Source organism: Diabrotica virgifera, chromosome 5 (genome assembly GCF_917563875.1).
Source record: "Diabrotica virgifera virgifera chromosome 5, PGI_DIABVI_V3a".
In the NCBI taxonomy this organism is placed as follows: Eukaryota; Metazoa; Arthropoda; class Insecta; order Coleoptera; family Chrysomelidae; genus Diabrotica; species Diabrotica virgifera.
The window spans coordinates 6,546,297-6,556,267 of record NC_065447.1 but is presented as its reverse complement, the minus strand read 5'-3'; the positions used below and the strand labels follow the sequence as shown (position 1 = coordinate 6,556,267).

Sequence of the window (9,971 nt, the reverse complement as noted above, 5' to 3'; positions counted from 1 at the left end):
GTTAAAACAGACATCACAACGTAATTCGTCATTCAAAATCCTTTAATTTGATGGGTCATACATTGATTTCTGATTATCCGTTCCGAAGATACATGGTACATTGCCATAACGGTCTAAGGGATAACTTGGTTGAGCTGTAAATGCTTATTTATTGTTATTGACGTTAAAACAAAGCCATTAGCATAGAAAAATCTCTTATCGCAGTTTGATCTCTAGCAAATCCTAATTCGCTCAATTTTGCACCAAGTGCCCCGTGCAATATATCATTAGAAAGGTCTTTTCATGTATATTAAGAAAATCACTGACCAAGTGTGTAACGGTCATTATTTATGGCTGAAAACGACAAAAAACTACAAATTCTCAATGTACTATATTGACACAAAATGTACTTATATGGTACAAAAAAAGGCCTTATACAGAACATTGTGTTAAAACAGACATCACAACGTAATTCGTCATTCAAAATCCTTTAATTTGATGGGTCATACATTGATTTCTGATTATCCGTTCCAAAGATACAAATATTTGTACAAAATTATGAAAAATCGAATAATTTGAAATATTTACAAAAATATTTTAAGTTGTTTGTTAACATGCCGGGTGTGTATGGTTGATAAGAAAAGAGTGCAGACGTTATTTTTGTTAATATTAACCTCCAAAGATATGACAAGCCACAATGCTAAAAGTCCGGATGTAGTCGGATGAGAACATGTAACCGCAGTTGTTATTTGTGTAAATGTTATCACATATTTTTAAAACTATAAGGTCTTGTTTTTGCAAAACACATTCAAACATTTGATCACGTTCATGCTGTGTGAATTTCGCCTATAAATACTGAAACAGACGAGCATATACCACAGTCGACATCTGACAGTTTCTACAGTATAGTTGCAGTGTTCAGTGGAAAATATTCAATTAAGGTAAGAGATTTTGCTGTTTATTTTACATATGGTTTTTATGAATTTATTGGTTTGCTATTTTTGTTAAATAATTTGGATGTACATGTGTTTCCTTTCATCTATGGGTAATACTGGTTTTAATTCTCTCTTCCCAACTTGTTTGCAGGTCTTCTAGGTATCTATATATATACTTCTCTTAAAATAAAATGTGTGTACTATAGGTGATTTTATTCTTATATTCAATGTGATTTATTATAGTAATTTTATTACTTGTTTTTATCATATCGTAGGATGTATCTGTCGCTAATATTTTTAACTGATTTTACGTTTTATCCCTAAAATAATAATAGCTGTTTATGACTCATTTCTACTGTACTTTTTTCATCTTTTAATATTTCCTTGTTACATAAATAAATGAGGTAGGTTTTTACATTAAGATAATCATATTTTACTATTTAGTTCTTATTTTCTAATACTTTCATGGTCTAGAATCCGCATATGGCCCGGAATCAGTATGCCGATACGGGGGGGGCCACTTTCATGCATCAAAATCGCCATGTGGCTCAGAATCGGTATGCCGATACGTGGTCACTTTCATGCACCAGATTCCAGCTCATCATGAGCCAGAAGCGGTAGGCGGATTCCAGCTCATCATGAGCCAGAATCGGTATGCCGATACGGGGGCCACCAAAATAGCCATGTGGTCCCGAATCGGTGGTATGCCGACTCCCGGGCACTCAAGAATAGTAACTTTTTATGATACATTTAGCGCGGTACTCCGTCTTCTTTTAGCACATATTTCTTGTTATCTGCATTAGGATAATAGTATTTTACCGTTTAGTTCTTATTTTCTAATTTGATTTATAAATTTGTTTTATTTCATGTTTTTCAGGCATGTATGATGCAACACCTGTCCGTATATTTCTGAACAATTTTATGATTTATTTCAGTATCTTTTTATGCCGCATTCTATCGTACTTTTGTTTTTCAACAATATACAATGAAGCGTAGCTGTCATTTATATTTTATATACGACCAAGCGTAGCTGGTATTTATTTTTAACAGTGTGATAATAATCGTGTTGCATTTTCTATTTTATGTACGACTCAACTTATTTTTATTTTTAAAAATATATTGACACTCTTTGTAATGCATTGGGTTAGTAAATAAGAGACAATATGAGTCATTTTATTATTTTATTTAAATTTTTTTATGCTAGTACATTATTACAGTTTTTAATTAAAAACTAAATGCCCTAGTCGATTTATTTTAACATTTTTATCCAGAGGTCCAACGACATAATGGTTAAACGATGATGTCTCGTAATCTATGCTTGTGCGCTGTTTAAATTGTCGGTCAGAGCGTTCAACACTCTTACGATGTTTTTTCTCAGTTTTCCGAACATTTTCACAGGGGCTTCGACGCATGTTTGAGTTATTTTTAAACAAAGGTTTTATGATCTTATTAAATTTATCCGGGAATGCTTGATGCCTCAAATATCCTCGGGAATCTCTATGAACACCTGTGACTTCTAATATTTTTTTTTATAGTTTAGGCTATCATTTGGTGTAAAGTCTTGAGGATACATATAAAATTATAACAGTATATAGCCCACAAGTAGCCTTGTACTTGCTATCGTTAATCAGTATATTCTTAGGAGCAAATTTGATTTCCATATCACCCATTAGCCATTTATCAGTTTTCCAAACATAGTGTGGACCATAAGCTCTATCAAGGTCTGGTGAATGATGCCAATATTTTTGAAGGTGTTCATCTTCTTCTTCATCTGTGCTTTCTTCATCCTTCTGGCGCATATTTCTCAAACGATTGTTTTGGTGTCCGCTGGTCTCTTCATGCTTCTCTGTCTGATGTGAAGTTTTCAGATAATTGTTTAGTTCTCCAAGAGGTTCAGTACTAGGTGTTAAAACTGTTTTGAGTTGTTGTTCACGTTGCATTATTATTTTGAGTGAATTATACTTTTTTTAATAACTTAGCAAGCTGCTTGACACGATGTTCACCGTTAATTTTCTTGTATCTGAATGCCGTTTCTCTAGTTAACACCTTTATCTATATCCGCTAACTCGCATCTGACATATAGCTAACATGCATCTGGCATACATCTGACTTGCATCTGACTAGCATCTGACTTGCATCTGACTTGGCGCTAACCGTTAAATTATCGCTGTATAACCTCAGACATAACGCTGAATCATAGTTTACTTCATGCAGTAATCACGTGACACAGAACGTCACAGTAACTAACAGAACGTGACAGTAACTAACAGAGCGTTACGTGAATGACGTAAATCACGTGACAGTACTCAACAGAACGTGACAGAACGTGACAGAACGTGACGTAAAATAACGTGACAGAACGTGTCAGCACCTAACAGAACGTGACAGAACGTGTCAGCACCTAACTCTCTCTATCTCTCTCTCTCTTTCTCTGCTATCACACTTTCTTTGCGCTCAACAACCTTTTTGCTACAAGCATCAATGACGTACTTCCTATTAACAAGTGATATATTGTTTGTAACAATATAACCTAATTCTTTAATTATTTGTTTTATAGCTAAGTAGGTCATTGTCAATAACTGAGTTGTATATAAAAAACAATTACTTCAAAAATTTATTTATTTTTTCCTAAGTATCTTTGCTACAGTAATAAAAATATTTTTTCGTATTTCCAGCAGACCTGCAGGAGCCTCTTTAAAATAGGCAGTCGTCGATTTGCTTTTCTGAAAATCATAATAAATATTCTACATTTTTATGTCTTCGCCGCTTTTACACATAACATTCCTTTTTTCATCGTAAATTCTATTTGATGAGGTAGATGATGTTTTGTAATTGCATCTGTTGGGCCGTATACTAGTTCGTATGTTCATTCCAGAAATGGGGCGTAATTACAATTCCATTTGAGTAGAACTTTGCACCTACTACCACCTCTGTCTTTATCCCATACTGGCTGGCAACTTCATGAAATATTAAACTAGCCGGTAAACACGCGCCTGCGTAGCTGGTTCGGATAAATTCTTGCTCGATACATGTCTTAATCAAGTTTAACTGAATGTACTGTTTCATACTGGAGCAACTGCTGTGCCTGCTTTGACGGTTATTCGAAGAATGAAAACTTATTGTGTTATCGAGTGTGTTAGTGATGAAAGTGGCGGGAGTTTTCTCGCCGAAATGTTATGCAAATCTAACTGAACAGTTTTCAATGTCGTGTTTATTCATCATATCTCGATATATGTATATCGGTTCTCTTCATACATTTTCCACATCTTTCGCTAAGTAGCTGACATCTATCATAATTATGTTGCCCATTTTTCAAATATTTTCGTAACTAGACCAGGAAGAAGAATTATATGAAACCCACTTTCAATTCCTAACCATGAATCCTTCTTGTGATAGAATAATGAAGAATTAACTATGAATGAGTCGACTTATAATTTTATGTGCCTGCTCCAATCTAATCATCACAAAGTATCTTTTACTTTCTGGTAATATTTGTTCTAAGTTGGCCGTACTGCTTCTTTTTATGTTGGTAGTACTGATACTTCCTTGAAAAATGTATCCAAGTTTAATAAATGTCTTAAATGCAGCACTTTTACATTGATTCTTATGGAAGAACAAGCACAAATCTACACTTTGCAGGGGCCTTTTGAGCATAACATAATAACATTTAGTTTTCCGTCCGACTAGAAGTATATTTAATACCTTACATTACGGCATTTTCTTCATTCTGTTTCAGATATTCCTAGCGTTCAGACGTGTGCTCTGGTGAGTTTTATATCGTTCAGAAGTGTGCTCTGTTGAGTGGCAAACTTTGAATATTTTTTGATTTTGTCGAAAACAATTTTTTTTTTTTGAAATTTTTAAAACATATTTAGTGTTTGGGTTCTAATTTTTTTGAATTCTAAGTTTTGAATATTTATTATTATGTTATTACTTAGTGTTGTTTGATTTGGTCAGTTTTTTTTTAATAACGAAAACATGAACAAATTCTTAGTCACTAAAGATACATTTAAGAAAATTCGTATTTCTCATCCTTTAATAACGAAAACATGAACAAATTCTTAGTCACTAAAGATACATTTAAGAAAATTCGTAAATTTGGCCTCCAGGGACGAACTCTGGAATTTAAAATCAGGGATGTGCCGCAGAGTGAGGAACCTGTGGGATGGGTAAAAAAGGCCATCGAGGGGATTGTACTTAAGGGAACAGAAGGTTTGGAACCAACCGATCAGGTCGGTTTCACTTTTTGCTCGAAAGACTTTGCCAGAGGTCAGGGTTGGATGAGGTTCAAACCTGCCTCTGAAGTGACCGTTGATGATATATGGAATAAGATTAGTTCCATATATCAGAGTAATAGCACCGGCCTCAATACCGAGACATTTTGTTTGGGTATTACGACGGTAAAACTGCCCGCGGGAAAAGGTGGTCCGAGAGGAAGAGCTTATAACTCCTTTAACGAGGAGTGTTTGAAAAGGCGAGGAACTGTTGTTATTAAAAACAAGGATAATCTTTGTTTACCTCGTGCTCTTGTGGTTGCAAAAGCTCACGTAGATAAGGACCAAGAATGGAAGAAGGTACGTCAAGATGTTGGAAAAATACAAGGACAAAGAGCCCATCAACTGATTGAAGCCGCTAATGTAACAATTCCTGTCGGAGGGGCCGGAATACCCGAACTACAACAGTTTCAGGGACACCTCACAGATTACAAAATTGTGGTGTATAGTTATGGTAGCAAGGGTCGTGACGTTATGTTCTGTGGTAACACTAATGGTCCAGCGTTAAATCTTTTGTATCATGAAGGACACTTTAACGTGATCACTTCTTTGACAGCTGCTTTTTGCTGTCGATATTATTGTGAGGAGTGCCACCAGCCGTTTAACAACAAAAACGACCACAGATGTGGTGGTACATGTTTTGCTTGTCGTCGTTCACCAGCTTGTTCCAAAGATTGCGTGAAAATACCCTGCGATCAATGTGGTCGAAACTTCTACGGTAAGGCATGTTTCAATGCTCATGTTGGTTCGGTATGCGATAAAATCAAAAGGTGTAAGACCTGTTACAAGATCTACACCAAAAGTCATGTCTGTGGTGAGGTCTTCTGTAAAACTTGTAAGAAAAATTGTCCGTCAGATCATCTTTGTTACATACAGCCCGATTCTGGTCTTCCTCCATCAAGCGATTTTCTATTTATATTTTATGATTTGGAAACTAGTCAGGAAAAGATATTGGCTGATGGTTCGCTTCTTCAAGAACCAAATCTCTGTGTATTTAATCAACGTTGTTACAAATGTCTCCCTGAGATGAAATTAGTTTTCTGTCAATCTTGTGGATTTCGCCAAAAGATTTTGAGGGGTCTTGACGTAATAAGTCTTTTTATGAATCATATTTTGCAAATTAGAAAAAAATTCAAGAATGTTGTCGTGTTAGCTCACAATGGAGGAGGCTTCGACCATCAATTTATTTTAAATTATATTTTAACAAAGACTGATTTAACCCCTGATCTCATTATGCGTGGTACGAAACTAGTGTCAATGGCTGTTGGTAACGTTCGTTTTCTCGATAGTCTTAATTACTTTCCAATGGCGTTGTCTGCTCTACCTAAAGCTTTTGGGTTGACAGAGTTGAAAAAGGGATATTTTCCACATTTGTTTAACAGAGAGGAAAATCAATCTTATGTTGGACCTATGCCTGATCTTAAATTTTACGATCCCGATAATTTAAAAGATGATGCACGTGACAAGCTGATCGCGTGGCACGCTGAAAGAGTAGATGAGGGATACGTTTTTGATTTTCAAAAGGAAATTGTTGAATATTGTATTAGTGATGTTGAGATTTTGACTAAGGCTTGTCTCACTTTCAGAAAACAGTTGATGGATACTTCAAATGTCTGTCCGTTTTTCGAGGCAACAACTGTTGCATCGACTTGCAACAAGGTATTCAGGCGTAATTTCTTACAATTAAACACAATAGGCCTTATTCCAAAAGGTGGCTATCGATTCAAAGATAATCAGTCGAAAATAGCTTTGCAGTGGTTATTGTGGGAAGAGAAGCAACGCTGTATTAAAATTCAGCATGCCGCCAGGGGACCTGAAGCTCTTATTGGAAATTGTAGGGTGGACGGTCTTTACGAAAAGACCGTCTTTGAATTTCAAGGTTGTTATTATCACGGTTGTCCTACTTGTTACCCTACAGATAGAACTGCACCCCTTCATGACGATCCTTCAGATTGTATGGAAAATCGTCATGATAAAACAATTGCTAAAGTTAAGCATCTCAGATCAATAGGATATGAGGTGGTTGAAATGTGGGAATGTCAATTCCGTAAAATGCTGACGGCCGAGATAAAGGCATATACCGAGGGGCATCCTCTTATGGCTAGTTTACCTTTGAATCCTAGAGATGCTTTATATGGTGGTCGTACAGGCAATACTGTAGAGTATTACAAGTGTAAAGATGGTGAAAAAATTAAATACGTTGATGTTTGTTCGCTTTATCCGTGGGTATGCAAGTACGGAAAGTTCCCAATCGGACATCCAAAGAAAATATATATTGGACAGGAATGCACTGCTGTAGACATTACTGAGTTATCTGGATTAATAAAGTGTAAAGTGCTTCCTCCTACAAACCTCTATCATCCTGTTCTTCCTACCAAGATGAACAGTAAATGTATGTTCGTTTTATGCCGAAAGTGTGGAGAGGACTTTGCGGAAGAAGAGTGTGAGCATTCGAATGATGAACGGGCTCTAACAGGTACTTGGGTGATTGAGGAGGTAGTGAAAGCTTTATCAAAGGGTTATAAAATACTTGAGACCTATGAGATATGGTCCTATGATACTTTACAGTTATCGAAATCTCAGAAAGGTCTTTTTTCCGATATGATGAACAAATTTATCAAAGTGAAACAACAAGCTTCAGGGTGGCCGCGAGGATGTGTATCGGATGAGGAAAAGAGCCGGTACATCGAGGAGTTTCTTCAGAGGGAGGATGTCAGGCTGGAGTTTTCCGACATAACGGAGAACCCTGGTCTGAGGTCGTTGGCTAAGCTTATGCTCAATTCTTTCTGGGGTAAGTTCGCTCAGCGAGAGAACCTCCCTAAAACATCCATAATAAACAAGCCTGGAGAATTTTTTGCTATGTTGATTAATCCATCCATTCAGGTTAATACGGTGATCCCTGTAAATGAGGACACACTGGTTGTTACGTGGGAGTATGTGAAGGAGGCGTACTCAATGTCGTCAGCAGTTAATGTTGTTCTGGCATCATACGTTACGGCTCTGGCTCGTCTCAAATTGTACTCTTATCTGGAGATTATTGGGTCTCGGGCAAAATATTACGACACAGATTCGTCTATTTACCTTTCCAAGGCTGGCTTACCTGATCTCCCAATAGGTGAGTGTATAGGTGACTTAACTGATGAGTTGGGTGGGGGGTATATTTCAGAGTTCGTTTCTGGAGGGCCTAAAAATTACGCATATAAATACACTTTGCCTAACGGTGAAGAAAAAATTTGTTGTAAGGTTAAAGGTATTTGTCTAAATTATGAGGCATCTAAATTAGTTAATTTCGATACCATTAAGAAGATGGTACTTATGAAGTCTGACCCTGTTTCTGTGGTGACTAAACAAATACAAAGGACACAGGATCATTGTGTTATCACAAAAACCCTTGAAAAAAAATATAGACCAAACTCAGCAAAAAGAAAATTTTTTGAAGATTTTACATCCGTACCTTATGGTTATAAAAAACTTAAAATTTAAACTATAGCCCAGACTCAGCTTTTTTATTTTTTTTAACACTATACCTGTTTAACACTCACAATCAACATTTTTAATTAGTAAGTTATATATTAATAGATTACTTTTTGTTTTGTCAACAGTGGATGCTTTTTCCTCTGCGATACAACCGATCGTCTGTCACACTGAAAAGTGGGTTACTAAAAAGTTGTAGTGAGTTGTCGTTTGTCCTACATGATTAAACATCTTTAAAAGATGTTCAGTTAAGACCATTAAAAGATATCTGATATATAGCCCACTGGCAAATTAATGAGCCGTTCTGGTTAACTCTAGAACCGTTGCTCGTGTAGCCGCTCATTATAAAAGATGGCAATCAGATCATAAAAAGATGTCTGCTGAACCATTTCCTGTATGTTTAAAAAAGATGTTCAGTTAAGGTCACTAAAAGATATTCGTTATAAAAATGTACTATAAATAATGTTAATAAAAAGATACCTGCTGAACCATTTCCGGTATTTTAAAATACAATAAACAGTTTTCGGCTATGAACCACTTTGTGATTTTGTAACATCATTACAGCTTTGCTCGTTACTTACTAGAAGGTGGGGCAACAATCGCTTGTTCTATGCTATCACAAATATATATATATATTGAATCACATTTGATTCCTCTGAGGAAATTTGGTGGTTGTAGGCCTCTAGGGGATGGTGTCCACGATAAAACACCAACGAGGTATGTGTTGTACCTCATGGGTGCCTTGGAAATCAACACGAGTAACCTTTGTTTCAGATTATCCTTGAAAAAAAAATCAGCACGAGCTATGTTAGCTTTAACGTGACGACCTTTACGACATGCTTTTTCTTTACGACAATACTGTTAGATATGTCTTTATACATTAACAAAAGTTTTTTTTCTACCTAGGTATACTCTAAGTGTATATAATTTTTTTCTCAATATATCTGATACATAATACCTTTAAATATGGTCCTCCTTTTGGAGTATAAAAAGGACGGTCGACTTTTAACCCGCACGGATGCACGCCTATGTACCTTTACGAAGGGAATTGTACATAAACCTATAAGCTGATCGTAATCCATATCTGCAAAGTATGTTGTCAGCTTGGGTTAGTATATACAGTGCATTCCGTATGTTTTATAAACATGATCAGGGGAAATTGTTGCCTGATGGCTATTAAAGAACCGTCTATGGCCCTCATATATTCTTATCACAGATCTTTAATATCAAACTGTAAAATTAATACTACCCACTTGCCGTAGATAAAATATTGTATGCAACTATTCAGTAAATTACATAAAAATAATAC

General features: G+C 35.9%; 1 protein-coding gene across 1 annotated transcript; it reads left to right on the top strand.

The window, feature by feature from the left end:
* Positions 1–387: 387 nt before the first annotated feature.
* Positions 388–9,371, top strand: LOC126885623 (uncharacterized). The gene is made up of 2 exons (XM_050652251.1): positions 388–920; positions 4,651–9,371. Exon 2 carries the CDS (start codon positions 4,964–4,966, stop codon positions 8,669–8,671), a length of 3,708 nt encoding a protein of 1,235 aa, XP_050508208.1. The 5' UTR covers positions 388–920; positions 4,651–4,963; the 3' UTR covers positions 8,672–9,371.
* The last annotated feature ends 600 nt before the right edge of the window (positions 9,372–9,971 follow it).